At 47.1% G+C, this 15,553-nt stretch overlaps 1 protein-coding gene across 1 annotated transcript; it reads right to left on the bottom strand.

Moving 5' to 3' along the window:
• Positions 1 to 1,168: 1,168 nt before the first annotated feature.
• Positions 1,169 to 5,700, bottom strand: VAX1 (ventral anterior homeobox 1; the record flags this gene model as incomplete). Its single annotated transcript, XM_083865920.1, has 3 exons — positions 5,261 to 5,700; positions 3,219 to 3,406; positions 1,169 to 1,702 (listed from the first exon to the last, which is right to left on the bottom strand). Exons 1-3 carry the CDS (start codon positions 5,496 to 5,498, stop codon positions 1,169 to 1,171), a joined length of 960 nt encoding a protein of 319 aa, XP_083722046.1. The 5' UTR covers positions 5,499 to 5,700.
• Positions 5,701 to 15,553: the final 9,853 nt, after the last annotated feature.

The following is a 15,553-nucleotide window of genomic DNA, read 5'->3' on the forward strand; positions in this document are numbered from 1 at the left end:
GATCCAGAATATTAGAAGGTGGAATACATCTGTTTGTGGAGAGAATAGCAGTAAGAATTATGAAAAAAAAAAAAAAAAGTTTGTTACATAGATGTATTTTAAAGTACAAAAATAACAATAAAAGATACGCTTTTTATATTTTACGTTCGTTTTAAATGAAGTCTGAGCAATATGAGAGAGCGTTATTTTAGGAGGAAGGAAGGCTACAGGGTTTTTTTGTGTTTAGATGAACGTTGAAATTATTTGGAAAAATCAAATAGAGCAGTAAAAATTAAAATCACGATTGCAACAAGTCTAGATACAAATAGATTCTCGAGTTCCATGATTTATCTGCAGACTTGTTTTTGCAGAAAAGCTCCGCGGGACTGGCCCGTGGGAATTTAAATGAAGAAAAAAAAAAGAAAAAAAGAAAAAAAAAAGGAAAAAAGGGGGGAAAAAAGGGGTGGGACGTCGTCTTATCTCGAAGGAAGAGACAATTTTATTCAAAATTTCTGCAGCCACTGATTTCTGTCTCCCCTGTTCGTGACTGTGCGTTCAGTCCGCTTCGGCCCTTCCCACATTCAAGATTTACCGTGAAAAAGAAAAGTTGCTGGAGGGTTTCCTGACTGGTGTTAGGGGCTGGCTCGGTAACCGGGGCTGTAGTGCAGCGAGCGTGGGGGTAAACGGGGCCCACAGGCGGGGCCCCCAAACCTTTGTGCTTACAAATCACTGAGTCTGGGAGACACAAAAAAACACCCCAAAACGGGCATCACCTGGCAGCCCCATCCTCCTCTCTGCGGAGCCCCGCTCCCGCTGGGCGCTGGCTAAAGCCGAGCGGGGGGAGCCCGGCCGGCCCTGACCGCTGACCCTCCGTGTCCCTGCCCCAACGGGGGACAGCGCGGCCGCTCCCGCACGGACACACGGACACACGGACACACGGACCGCGGGCAGGGGCAGCGCACCGGGAGGCGCCCCGGCCCCGGCCTGGCCTCGCCCCGCGGGCCCCGGGCCCCGCTCCGGCCCCGCTCCGGCCCCGCTCCGGCCCCGCTCCGCGCTGACCCGCGGAGGAGCCGCGCCGCGGGGCTGGGGGCGGCGGGGAGCGGGGAGGGGGCGGCAGCCGGCCCGTCCCATAAATACCGCCACAAATAGAGACTATAAATATAAATAGGGGGGGAGAAGGTACTTAGAGTCAGTCCAGTGCTTTTTTCTCAGCGCTCTCTTTATTGTTGGTCCGGGAGTAGGGCTCGAAGGCGGACGAGCTCAGGTAGCGGGCCGACAGTTCCTGCAAGTTGCCCGCCAGCGAGCCGGCCACGGCCAGGGGCGCGGAGGAGAGGCGGCCGGCCACCGAGCCCAGCAGCGCGGGCACCGGCAGCCCGAAGAGCCCGTGTCCCGCCGCCGCCGCCGGCCCGTGCAGAGCCCCCGGGGGCGGCCCGGCCGCCGCGCTGGCCGCGGGGGGGTGCGGGGAGCCGCCGCCGCCCGGAGCCGCCGCCGCGCTGCCGCTCCCCGCCGCCGCCAGCCCCGGCCCGCGCAGCGCCGAGCCCAGCGCGCCCGCGCAGGGCGGCAGCAGCCCCGGCAGCCCCGGCGGGGACAGCAGCCGGCCCTGCTCCAGCAGCCGCAGGACGCTGCAGGTGGCCGCGGTCTCGGACACCACCGACCGCAGCTCCGAGTCTTTGCCCTGGTCCTTCTTCTGCTTGGTGCGCCGGTTCTGGAACCAGACCTTGACCTGCGGGCCGGGGAGAGAGGCAGGGTCAGCGGGGCGGGAGGAGCCCCCGGCAGGTGCCCCGGGAGCCCGGCGGGGCGGGGAGCGGCGGGAGGGCCCGCGGACACCCGGGAGCGGGAGCGTGTCCAAAAGGCACAAAGCGGCGCGCACGGAACGCGGCCCCCGCACCCTCCGTCTGTTCCCGGTTTCGGGGTGAGCCCGAGGCCTTTCGTTCTGCATCTTTAACCAGACCTCTCACTTCGCCCTAGTTCACTACAGGCCGGGAATTCTCTGGCAGCCCGGGCCAGCCCTTCACCCGCCGCTTTATTCTAAGCCGGCCCGGCCGAGCCCCGGGCACCCCGCGGTCCCGGAGCCGCTGCCCCTCCCGGGGTAACAGCACTGAGCTCCTTTCCGCCTATGCCAAACTGGACACACTCTCTCACCCCCAAATAATTTCAAATAATATTAAACTTTTAAAAGGAATACTGGAAGTCACTCAAAAAAACAACAGACAAAACCAAAACCAAAACACAACAAAACACACCCATGGCACGTTTTGTAACCTACGAGCTGTTGAACTTGTCATTCCTACCCGGCAAGGAAAGAAAAAAAGCTAATTAACGTGTCGGGGGAATTTACTGTTATATGATGTTTTGTGGAAATACGAAACCGGCTTTGGGAAGTTTGGGTTTTTGGATGGTTCCCCGCGCTCTCACACAGTTTTAGGCCTCCGGTCGGCCCCCGGCCTTCCTGCCCTGGAGGGTGGAAAGGCGGTTCTACCCCTCGGACACACAAGGACCCAAAACACAGCCCAACCTTCAGCCCCATCCCCGGATCTCTCACACCCAGGAAAGCTCAGGCCGAACGTCTCTAACCCGGCCGCCCCGGGGGAAGGTGCCCCTCTCCCCGTGCGGGTTTGGGCTCCTGTATCCCGCTCGCGGCGGGCTGGGGGCGGCCCGGCCTCCCCTCGCTTCTCCCCGGCCTCAGCAGCGGATCCCCCGCCGGGGGCGGCCGGGCACACCGAACCTCGGGATCCCCGCGGGCCGGGCCTGGGGGAGCCGCTCCGGGCCCGGCGGGAGTTTGGCTTCGTGGCCAAAGTCCCTCCGATGGCCTCGGGCCGGGCCGGGGCGCCCGCGGGGAGAGAGAGCCCAGTGGGGCGGCGTGTGGGGACACCAGGGACCCCCTCGGCCAGCAGATCCCCTGCCCTAGACACGCGCGGTTGGGGACACCCGCAGTTAGGGACACCCGCAGTTAGGGACACACACATTTAGGGAAATACGCAGTTAGGGAAAGACACATTCAGGGGGTCCCCGCCGGGACGGCTCAGCCCCTCACCCCTCACTGCACCCGCCGGGGGACGCGCCCCCAGGCCGGACACGCGTGGGCACCCGGGGCCGCCTCGCCCCGCGGAGGCCGCGCTGGGGGGCAGGAGGCGCCGGGCCTTGGGGCCCGCAGGGCAGGGACATGGCCGGGCCGGGAAGGGGGTCTCGAGGAGCAGGGCAGGGCCGACAGCCGGGGCTCCCCGTCCTGCAGGCGCTACCTGAGTCTCGGAGAGATTGAGCTGGCGGGCGAGCTCGGTGCGCTCCCGCCCCACCACGTACTGGCAGCGCTGGAACTCCATCTCCAGGCGGTAGAGCTGCTCGGCCGTGAAGGAGGTGCGGGTCCGCTTGGGACGGTCCAGATCAAGCCCCTTAGGCAGAATAATCTCTCGGATTGAACCTTTGGCATCTGGCAAAGAAAGGCGCAGTCAGCTTCATACCCAGGCAACTCTCCTCTGCTTCCCGTCCCTTTTTTCCAGGGGAAAGAGCCGTCCCCAGCGCCTTCGGGACCGAGACACGAGTCGGGATGGAGCGGGGTCCCCGTGACTGTGGCACTGCACCTGGCCACTGCACCCAAGGAAGGGAAAAAACCCACAACAGAGAAGGAAGGAGGGGGCGGTGGGGGCCCAGGGCTCTATAATTAATCCCCTCAGCCCATTTAAAAATTACTTTGAATATGTTGCACTGACAGCACGACCCTGCGGCATCACCCACGGCCCCTCTGGGAAGCCGTGGAGACAGAGATCCTCCAGGCCAGGCTTTGTGCCTGGAGTGCAAGGCTACTCTTTGTTCCCCTTAAGCTCCGGGTTAGGACTTGCTGGTGGCCACCATGCACACCCCGTCGTCCCCCAAAATAGAAACCCTTCTTATTTTTTTTTTAATAACAAGTTTTTCATCTTAAAAAAAAAAAAAAAAAAAAAAAATTAAAAAAAGGGAAGGAGCTTTCCGGGCAGAGGCAGCACTGCCCCGACCTGGCTGCCTGCCACGGTGAACGTGGGGAACACCTCCAGCCCACCCTGCACCGCTGCCGCGGCCGCTTTGGGCTTTTGGCAACGAGAAGAAGCAGGAGGGAAGGAAAAAAAAAAAAAAAAAAAAAGGGGGGGGGGGGGGGGGGGAGGGATAGAAACCAAGGCACCAACCAGCCCGCAGAAACCTCACTTTTCTGGTAGCCCCGACTGAAGGAAAGCGGGACAAATCTCAAATCTCATTAACACGACTGTCAAGCAGGAGCCAGATTCAGGTTACCTCAAAGCCTTCCCAACTTTACTTGCCGTAATTTTACCTCCTCGGTACGTTTTAAATCAGAGACTACCACATCATTTTAATCTGACCCTTCTCTGGGTCAACCAGTGGCTCAAGGATTAATTCTGGCTTTCGAGGCCTGCTTCTCACGTATTTTGTTCCGATTCTCTTCTCTCCCTCCTCCCCCAAAACGCACCTTAATAAAACTGAAATTTCTTCAGGTTGGTGGTTTTTTTTTTTTTTTTTTTTTTTTTTTTTTTTTTTTTTTTTTTTGAGGAAGTAGGAATGAGAGGATTTAGCCATTTTTAGCCTGGAGAAGGGACGAAGACTGAGGGAAATCAAACGTGTCACTGTTAAAAAAGTAACAATTAAAAATCCCTTCGTCATTGCTCCATTTATTTTCAGGCTGGTGGTTATTTCAAACCAGCCCTTTCCTCTGGGCTGCCGGGCACGGGGAGAAGGAGAACAGAGGAAGCTGTGCCCTGGGAGAGGGCCTCAGCCGCCCGCAGCCCCACGCCGTGTGCGCGGCCGGCCCGCGGGATGCGCGGGATGCGCGGGATGCGCGGGATGCGCGGGCGCGGGAGGAGCGCGGGGGGCAGAGCCGCGGCCCCCAGGGAACGCTGTCCTCGGGGGGCTCCCGCGGGGACCGGCACCCCGGGGAAGATGAAAGCAGGAAAGAAAAAAAAAGAAAAGAAAAGAAAAAAAAAAAAAAAAAAAAAAAAACAACCAACAAACCAAAACCAACAATAAGCGGAGCCGGTCCGTTCCGGGGCAGCGCCGGGGAGGAACCACCGCGGCTTAACTTTTCTCCGAGACGGCGGCGGAAATTCCCCGGGATAAAGGCGGAGGGAGCGGGGTCCAGGGCAGAGCCCGGCCGGGCAGCGGGGGCTCTCCCCCGGAGCCGTAGGAAGGGCTCCCAACCCAGGGCCAGACCCGAGGCGAAGCCGCAAAACAAACCCATCTCCCGGGCGTGAGCGCAGCTCACCTTCCCCCACCCTCGCCGAGCACCTCAAACTCATACCTCTAACTAGGATCCTCCTGCAATAGTCCGGGTCGGCCGAACTAGATTTACTTTTATTACAACCTTCCGTGGCTGCAGAGGCAGAAAAAGTCCCTTGCTGATCCTTCAAAAAAGAAGTAGAAATATTTCCTTCAGACCCTTTGCTTTCCTTGCCCTCTTTATGTCCGTTCTTCGAGACCCGGTTAGCTTCAGTCTCTGAACTGCATCTAACGTCCATTTTGTCTTGTTTCCCAAACATGTAGTGCAATAAAAACAAAAAAACAAAAAGGAAAAAAAAAAAAAAGCGCCAACAACGATAACAAAAATATTATAGAAGAGCAGAAGAAGAAGACGAAGTCTATGCTGGATATTGCACGACTTAGGGTGAGATCGGTGGGGAACTGTAAAGCACCTTGAGTAAGGAAGATCGCGTTTTATCCCACTGGAAAAGCAGCGGCTTCCTCAGTCCCAGCGTCCTAATGTGACTGTCCAGCTTCCCAGAGCGCCCAGTGATCAGGTACTCAACAGTACAACTCTAAAATGATTTAATGTCTGCCTTATTACAGAGACATGTAGTTGTTAGACACACAGAGGGACGCGCACTCGCTGTTTCAATTGATTACGGGTAATTTTGCAGCCTCCACATTTAGGTTACCTCATGAATACACTAAATTGTTTGGATAATATATCAGATCGTAATGGATGGTTTGTGTGCTTGTCCCCAATCAAGTAGAGTTTAGCCAGTGAATAAACTGAAATGATTGGTCTTGCTTTCAGGAAACACACAATCAAAAGACTGAGACTTCCAGAAAAAAAAAAAAAAAAAAAAAAAAAAAGGAGAGAGGAAAAAAAGGGTGGGGGAGAGGGGAAAAAAACCAAAACTTTTGACAAGATTCACCCTGAATTGTTAGCACCATTAGCAGCCATTATTAACTTTCTTCAGTCTGCCTTTGACCTCCCGATTATATAGTGGCTTTCTCCAAGGCACGCCAAATAAATCTGAATAAAGCTGCCAGGAGAGGCTGAAAAAAATGCAGTTGCAGGGGGGGGTGAAGAAAAAGCAAAAAAAAAAAAAAAAAAGCCCCCTGAATTCTAAACAAACAAACAGATCCCCAGAACGCACACACACAAAAAGTTCTTCCTCCAAGCAGATCTCTCCAAGGAAGCAGGTTATCTTGGCCAGCAGAAATCCTCGTTAACACATCTCCCCACAGACAGCCATCTTAAACTCCTACCTCTCCTTATTTCAGTCCCGATACTTGCTTTTTGTGCTTCTCCCTCTGTGTGTGTGTGTATGTGTGCATGCATGTGTGTCTGCTAATTCTGCACCTTCGCAAACACTGAACCTATTCGCAGAGCCTGCTCATTGAAAAAAAAAAAAAAAAAAAAAAAAAAAAAAAAAAGCCAGCTTTGTGTGCAGTGGATCCAGGAGGGGGGAGAAAGAGAGAGGGGGAGAAAGAGGGAGAGAGGGAGAGAGAGAGGGAGGGAGGGAGGGAAGGAGAGAGAGAGAGAGAGAGAGATAGCCCGTGAAAAATCTCAACTGCGTGATCCACTAAAGGAGGAAAAAAAAGTTTTACTCTAGCTATTTCATTGTCTCTGCTACAATATCTTTGAGAACCGCAACAGCCAGTAATCCAATAAGACCATTGATTAGGCTACAATGATTCAATTCAAGCAAATGGCCTTGTGCAAAGAGCATGCTCCAGTCCTTCTTGTCACCTTGCAGGGCAGAAGCCCTCTTCATGCTTCTCTCCTTATTCATTCCTTTATGGGAAATGTAGAGCAAAAGGAGTGAAAGATGGCAATTATCTAATTGGACTATTAACAAACAATTCTCTGAGTGTGGCTGTCTGGCAGTGGTTCTTGGGCGAGGTGAAAGGCCACATGTTGCACTGGCCCCATTCACAAAGAGTTTAGGGGCCTGAGAGGGAGAGAAAGAATTTTCCCTGAGAATTTTTCGCACAAATGGCGGTGTATCCACCAGGCTGGCTGTTCCCTGCCTCGTCCTCTGCCTGCCCGGGAATTCCACCCACCTGGAGCGGGCAGGGCCAGCCGCGGGTCTTGGTGCAGAGGATACCAGGGGGCAGAGGCAGAACACGGCTCCTTTGCCAGGATCGCTCAGCTCCACGGGCCTCATCCTGCCTCTGCTGGTGGAACAACCACCCATCCGCATCCCATGGGACACAGTCTTTGTCCAGGGTGGTGTAAGGGAGGGAAGGATCCAGCGCTGGGGACTGATCACCATAAACAGGAAATTCATGGGAGGTAAAAAAAGAAGGGGGTGGGGAGGGGGGTGGAAAGAAGAAGGGAAAGGAAAGGAAAGGAAAGGAAAGGAAAGGAAAGGAAAGGAAAGGAAAGGAAAGGAAAGGAAAGGAAAGGAAAGGAAAGGAAAGGAAAGGAAAGGAAAGGAAAGGAAAGGAAAGGAAAGGAAAGGAAAGGAAAGGAAAGGAAAGGAAAGGAAAGGAAAGGAAAGGAAAGGAAAGGAAAGGAAAGGAAAAGAAAGGAAAGGAAAGGAAAGGAAAGGAAAGGAAAGGAAAGGAAAGGAAAGGAAGAAATAATAAAAAAAAAAGAAAAGGAAGAAATAATAAAAAAAGAAAAGGAAAAAAGAAAAATAAGATGGCAGTTCATAGGTACATTACAGTGACCTGTCTTTAGTAGAAATCTCAAATCTTTGTCATTTTTTCTACAAATTATCATCATTTGATCTGCAAATAATGGATCTACAAATGATTGATCCACAAGTTATTTCCACAAATCAGCATCATTTATTTATATTGCCATTGTCTGAAAAGTTGGATTGAGATTGGTGACGTGTACCTAAGGTCTTCATCAAACCCTCTCATTTCAGCTATATTTATACACACAGCCAGACATGGAACATCCTCGTTATGGACCAGGTTTCATTTCTCCTTACAGCCAACACATCTCAGTGATCTGTGGTGCTCTGTTGTTATCTGTTCCTACTTGTATGGCAGTCATACCCAGGGGCCCCAAATAAACCACAGCCCCACTGTGCAAGGCTTCATGCAGAAATAGAGAGAGGATGGGAGGAGTTCATTTCCTCCATGGACTTGAGTGCTGTTCAAAGGCCTGTTGGGTGACAGGATGATCAGGAAACGGTACATCTCAGACAGATTTGGTCTTTCCAAGGGACATGCAACAAGTGGATGCTGATGAGCGAGATCTTTCATGTAGCTGAAGTATAGGCTGGGCTTACAGGCCAGCTTTGTTGTGTGATATAGATAAGGATACACATGTGTGTGTGTGTGTGTGTGTGTGTGTGCACGGGCAAGGCACCAGCAACAGCCCCAGCTGGATGTGTCTGTTTAATGATAAACAAAACCAGGTTCTGCAACAAACATTTTTACCTAAGGGTTTTTATTTTAGACAGAATAGGCACAGTGATTCCCATAAAAGGTTTACTGTGAAATACAGAGGCAATTATAATTATATTTGCATAGGTGTGTGGGTGTATGTATGACATTTCCCCCATAGTTTTCTTTATGCTAATCTCTATGCATAGGCCATAATAATAAACATGGAGCTATTGAACTCGATTACACTGTTTAAAGCAGAATATCTGGAGATTAAATATTATGTTTGTGTAATAATTTTTTTTAAACAAGCCCCTGATCCAAAGCTCAGTAAAAATCAGGGGAATTTTGTTCTACTTGTACTATATTATGATAAATACATTTCAAGGATCTTTCAAGAACTCAGTGGTATAAAGAGGATTTTCCCAATTGAACCAGTTAAATTTGCTTTTCACACATTATGAACATAGCACTGTTGAAGACCTGGAAATTCAAATAATGAGTCTAATCCTGCAGGAAACTTGTAGTGAGCAGACAAGCCTGTCCAAACACAGCTCAGTTACTTTAATTGAGGCCCGCTCATCTGCAACAAATAGCAACATCCAGAAGAGCACTGGGAAAATCAGAATTTTACCATTTACAAAAGAAACGTTTCCTTTAGTCCAGCAGCCACTAAATTTCCTTTCACCTATTCTCATTCATTTTTCCCCCCACAATATGCTTAGACCATTCTTGAATGTTATGTTCTTTCAGGACATATTATGTCCCTCTCTTACTGTCACAACTCCAGGGATGTCTGTAGCTTCAGCACTCTCACACCCACACTCATGTGTCACTGGATAAGCAGATTAAAGGTTACTTCTTCTCCCTTAAAATAATGCTTTAAATGCCTTAGCACACTGCACAGGTACTCCCTGGCTGTGCTTTGCTGTGTAGACTTGCTGCTTTTCAAATATAGTTTAATTAGTTTGCATTAGCATGTAGAAGACTGAAAAAACTGTTTCTTATTGACTGCCACTATTTATATTATTTTTATCTCTATTTCGTGCACAGGAGAGATGTACATTATAGCTACTACTTCTTATGCTCTTCTTTGTTGATGAAAGTAAAAGTTTCAAGCTAAAAAGCATGTTTCAGAGTTCTGACTCAAAGATTTGTCTCAGGGTTTAATAGCCCTGAGCAGATTTTTATTCCATTACTTTTCCTGATTATTTTGGTTCAGATTATTTGCTTTTGGATTTACAGACGCCTTTGGCAAGGGGCTGCTAGGCCTCTTTTGGATACTTGTTTAGCTTAGGGGATGTGAACTGGTACCTTGGGACTGAACAAATTCCTGGTTATTTCCAATTAACAGAGAGTATGGTGGTTACTCATAATGATACATGCGGTCATGTCAAGGAATCACTACAAAGAGACAAGAAAAACCTCATTATTATGGGCACACTTCTCTTGGACAGGGTGTTCCTGTCCAGTGTGAGGGACACTATGTCTGTGCAGAAGAAGAAGATTATCAAGATGAAGATTCACCAGGAGATTCTTCTTTCCCACAAGTCTCAGTGATGTGTTGACCAACAGGAACGCCGAGCACCTTCTCAAAACAAAGTACACAGCATAATTAACAACTCTTCTGCTTTTGCAGTTACTCGCTGCTGGTGAGGAAATTTCCTTACAACAGAAGATGAACTCTGATAATTTCAAAATGTACATGCTACTGTGTATTTAGGGGACATTTAGAAAGTGTGTGCTAAGCCCTCTGTTGCAGATAGTGATTTGTTCTAGTGTGAATTGCCTTCATCTCCTGCAAGTGAGCCAGGAAAATGGACTTGTCCCACACAGGGGAGCAGTATCCTTGAAGAGTAGAAATGTGTTTTTATCTGGAAACTTTACCCTGCCTTTGAAGGAAAGGATTGAAGTCTTTCACTCAGTTCAGCTCTCTGTGTGAAGTGGGAGGTAAGTTTGTCATGTTTGTGGTAGTCTGCATGGTTGGAAAAGCTCCAATTCCACTTTCCCAAACTTTCCAAGGACTGATCTCAGGTACATCTGTGTGTTTCAGTGGCACGTGGGTCCCTGGGTCATGACATGAAAGATGTACATGGTGTATGTTATGTGAAATTAAATGTCACAGGCTCACAAGAAATCTAATTGGTACAACAGCAAGAAAAAGAAAATTTCTCTCTGACTTATAAGTGGGCAACAACATCAAATATTGGTATGAAATTGGGATGTAGCTGTTTCCAAATAGGCTTCATGAGCTCCTGTGCAGGTGTTGTGTTCTTCATGCCAGTGCCCCACATATTCCTTCTGTTCTCAAGACAACTGTTTAAAATAAATGGGCATGCCCAGAGATCCATTTAAAATAAAGCATCAGATCCAGATAATCTAAGTTAGTCCTTGTAGCTGCTACCTTCCCATGCTCTGCTGTGCTCCTGATTGCCAGCCTGGTGCAGAATCCTGAACTGACTGCTGCTAAATTTTCCTGCATACTTTGGCAGTAATTGCAGTATTGTCTCTTCCAGATACTGAACTGAGCACATTGGCAGGACTCAGCAGTGCTGTTCTGGAGGCCAGTAATAATGAGCATGGGTATCACACATGTATCATGACTAATCATGTTGTGGTCATTATGAGATGCTCCTTACAGTTATCAATCTGGACAGTAGCTTATTACAAAGCTTTATTGCCTGTATCATGCCCATGGCATATGCAAGCCATCTGAGCAGGGCTGAGACAGGATTCTGTCCATGAGAGAAAACTGTGATTTAAGAGGAAATACTGTTTGTTCTCTGACAGCAGATTGAGACACTTTGGTTTCAGCCTCACCCATGTCACTGACTCCCTCTGTAATCACCAGTACCGGAGCACTCAAACTCCCTCTGCCTTCATTTCACCCTCTCCTGAGAGGGGAGTGAGCTTTACCAGCTTGCCTCCAGCACTCATGAGTATTTACCACCTCAAAAGCTGTTAGACCATGAGCCTTTACTATTGGTGCTAAAACTCTCACAATCCTATTTCTTCACAGAGCACATAAAAGCAAGCTTGAAGGTTTAAACAAGAGGAAATGTTTGCAAAGGTGACATGTCCAGAGTAGTAGATGTGAACTGTACTCTTTCCAATACTTGGAGTTTTAACTCTGAAAACCTTTGCATAAAAAAAAAATAAATTAAAAAGTCAAGTTTTGGGTTAAACCCATTTAGTTCCTTGATTTTGGAAACTTAAGTCAGATCAGATTGAACACAAAGAGTGTCTCAAAAATGCATTAGCATGAGGATCCGGGGACTGCAGAAGACAGTCATGTTAGAATGATGTGAGAGATTGGAAACTGTCCCTTCACTCTGGGGTGAGATAAACTCTGACATCATCCTAAGGCTCACCCAGAAGGCACTCAGTAGACTTGGTTAAAATCTTTCTGAAATGGTTTAATATTGACTTTTTAAATTGCTGTTTTTACTTTATTGTCGTGTGATTACTTTATTCCCCATATGGAAATGGAAGATGTCAACAGCAACCACAAGTACAAACCACAAACAAAATCAGATCTCTTCTGGAAAAGTTTGTCTACCTGGATCTTTTGGCTACATCCAACAAATAAGAGCCTAAACAGAAAATTATTGAACTATGGGTCTTGGAGGTTCAGTCATAGCATAAAGGGAAACACAGTCACATTTACAGGAAATTTTTTGACTGAATATGTAGCTTGAATGCTGGCAGGATTTTGTTACCCAAAAGATGGCAGTATTTCAGAGGGACGCCTGAAAATAATGATTTAGTATGCTTTTGAACATTCTGTCATGGACAATGATGGAAAAGATAGTAAAAAAATTACTTTGGTTTGTTAAAACCTGTTGGGGGTTGTGGGTCATGGGATGAGTTCACTTTATGGTGAATACTTTACCTGATGGATTTAAACAGGCTGGGAGGGTGAGCAGCACGATGGCAGACAGCTCTGAGTGTGGCTAAATGAGAAGTAATGTAAATCATCAATGATTAACTGTATAGCTCGAATAATCTGAAAAGCCCTGCATTTCCTGCAATCTCTGAGGGAAAAGGGCCTGTACCAGAAGCCATCATTCTCTGATTTACCTCAATCTGTAGCAGCAGCTTGAAAAAAAAAAAAAAAAAAAAAAGAGAGAGACTATTTGGTTTTATTGTATAAAGATAAAGCAGAATGCAAAAAAACCATCAGGGTAGCTGGTTTATGCCATATAGCAGGATTATGCCACAATTACACATGAAATCTCTGTTCATTCTTTTATCCTCTTCTCTCTTGAGGTACGTAGTAGAGTCAAAAAAATGTTCAAGGAATTCAAATAAAGAATAGTTACAGAGCTGCTAGGATTAATGCACAAGACATGGCAAAGACTGGAATTATTTTGATGAAAAGGAGATGAAAATGGAGCTGATTGTGAAAGTCAAAACTCTGAAGCACTGAAGATTGTACTCACTTTTTATTTTGTCACATGAGAGTAAGCATCAGGTTAAATTTTAAACCAGCAAATTTAGAATGAAAAAGAAATGCCCAGACAAGTCCCATCACCTATGGGAGCTGCTGTTGGAGGTTACTGAGGCAAATACCTTGGCTGATTTTAAACTGAGTTGGACATTGTTAGGATTAACTCATTACACAAGGTTGAAAACCATGTTCAGCCTGATTGAATGTTACAGCCAGGGCTGGGCACTGTTCACACTGGGGAGTGATGCAGGAGTGCATCAGTTTGGGATTTAGTTTGTTCTCCCTTGAGGCACCAGGAGTAGGATGCTCTGTAAGGTGTCTGAAAGACTGGTGGCACTGGGTAGGAAAAAGCTAGAGTAGTTAATTTGGGGTAGCAGTTAACATTCATCCTAAATGTGGAGGACAGCTCAGAAATGAGGTTTTGTGGAAATTTGGTGTGCTTTAAGTTTCTGCAAAGCACAGGCAAGTACAAGGAGGAGAAGAGCAATAATAAGAAGAGATCTTTTGCATTGGTGCACTCTACAGATTCCTTTGACAAAGGGATATGCAAAATTTGGAAACCAAATTGCTTTGACATCTCTGGCAGAAGGTGCATCCCTCCTCTGTGTACACAAGAAGGATGATTTATTATGTTTTCCAGTTCTTAGAAGGAAATAATCTAGGTAAGATAAGATGATTCCACCGTCTCTGGAAGTGTTCACAAAAAGGTGGATGTGGCATTTGAGGACATGGTTTAATGATGGACATTGTGCTGGTGCTGGGTTGGTAGCTGAAGATCTTGAAGGTCTTAAAAAATTCTATGATTTTAAGACATCCTGGAGTCAAGATCTAGCTGCCTGAATTCCAAGACTCACTTTTGTGTGAAAGGAGCAGTACTGGGCACATAGCAATTTCATTGTCAGGCAGAAACACTTTGGTCAGAAGTATGGCAATTTTTACCAAACTCCCATAGTTTCCTATTTATGAATATAAAGGAGTTTAGGTATAGTTATAGTTTTACTTATTCATTTAAATAACAGAGAGATACAAATCCTAATAATAATATATAATACAGTAGTATATTGATTGTCTACTTTTTTTTTTTTTTTTTTTTTTTTTTTTTTTTTTTCCTAGGATGTTTCTACCACTGAACAGCACAGGAAAAATGATCTTACATTTGAAACATCAAGAATCCCTATATCTGTTTTGTGCCCTTGATGGAATAGATGCCATGCAAAAAAATTGAATATTTTTAAAGTTTTTAACAACCTGAAACAGACTAATTAGATTAGAGAATAAATATGATTTCTTTTGCTTTTATAGATGAAAGAAATTATTATTTTTGTTTTATTTTAGTGTATAGAGGAAAAAAAAGGAAGCCCGGAGAATGCTCTGCTTTCCCAGTTCTGCCAGAGAGATGGAGTGAGATCCTCAGGGAAGTGCTCCAACCACAAGACCATCCACCAAGAAAAGAAAAAATATTTAGAAAGCAGAGGTGTTAAAGAGCTGGGAAGCTGAATAACTGCCAAGCCCCCACTGCTGAGTTCTCATGTGTAGAAATGATGCCACCCTCTCCCTGCCCTTTAATATGGCACAGGAAACATCCATGTGATGTCTGGCTCCAAAGGACAAACAAACATTTGGCAAGATTTTCAAACCTTGAAGCACTTACTCAGATCCCCACGTGCCAGGTAAGAGGAGACAGGTGAGGGTCCAGCTGCACCAACTTTTCCCAGTTCAGGAGAAGGCACAGCTCTGACTGATTCCAAGCTTTTCCACAGGGATGAGGTGCTACTGATGTTATTAAATTGCTCTTGACTCCCACTCCTGTCATATTAGGGTCAGTTCCAATGACTTCTCAGTTAGCAACCTACTGTTTGGTTAGTATGAAGCTGTTTCATGCAATTTTGTGTCTTGGTTTTATTTTTTTTTTGTCTGCTCTACCTTAATTTCCTCCTAATGAAGAGCAGAATTGGACCTTTTGGTGTCTGCATCTTTTTTCCATGGGAACTAATTCACCATTGTGTTGGCAGTGTTCCCACTGCTGTCAATGGGAATTATGTACTTTGAAGGAGAATGAGGCCATAACTGTTTAAGAATTAGGCTATTAAGACAGGACAAGGTTTTTTATTTTTATATAGTGCATTACATATGAAAAATCAAAACCACTCTGTGGAGAAAAAGGATAATAGACTGTACTTCACAGGCTTGTTTGGAGTGGTGCTCTGATTCAGAAGGAAAGGGACAAATGACTGTACAGATGTGAAAAGAATAGCAGAAGAGCTGGACATTCAAGGCAATAAAGCAGCCAGCAAGTTTCCTGGCAGAACAGACGTGGCAAAGGGAAAATGGAAGGCTGAGCTACTGAGAGGAGCTAAACGTCAGCTAGGAGGAAAAAAAAAAAAAAAAAAAAAAAAAAAAAAAAAAAAAAAAAAAAAAAAAAAAAAAAATTGTAGAACCTCAGTCTAGAGTAACCAGTCTGTTCTTCTCCTGCCAAACATGGCCCAGTGCCTAGCCTTGAATTAAGCAGCACAGGTCAGTGGACAGTCACACAGAATCAGTTTTCTCTGT

Source organism: Zosterops lateralis, assembly GCF_965231275.1.
Source record: "Zosterops lateralis genome assembly, chromosome: 8".
Classification (NCBI taxonomy): domain Eukaryota; kingdom Metazoa; phylum Chordata; class Aves; order Passeriformes; family Zosteropidae; genus Zosterops; species Zosterops lateralis.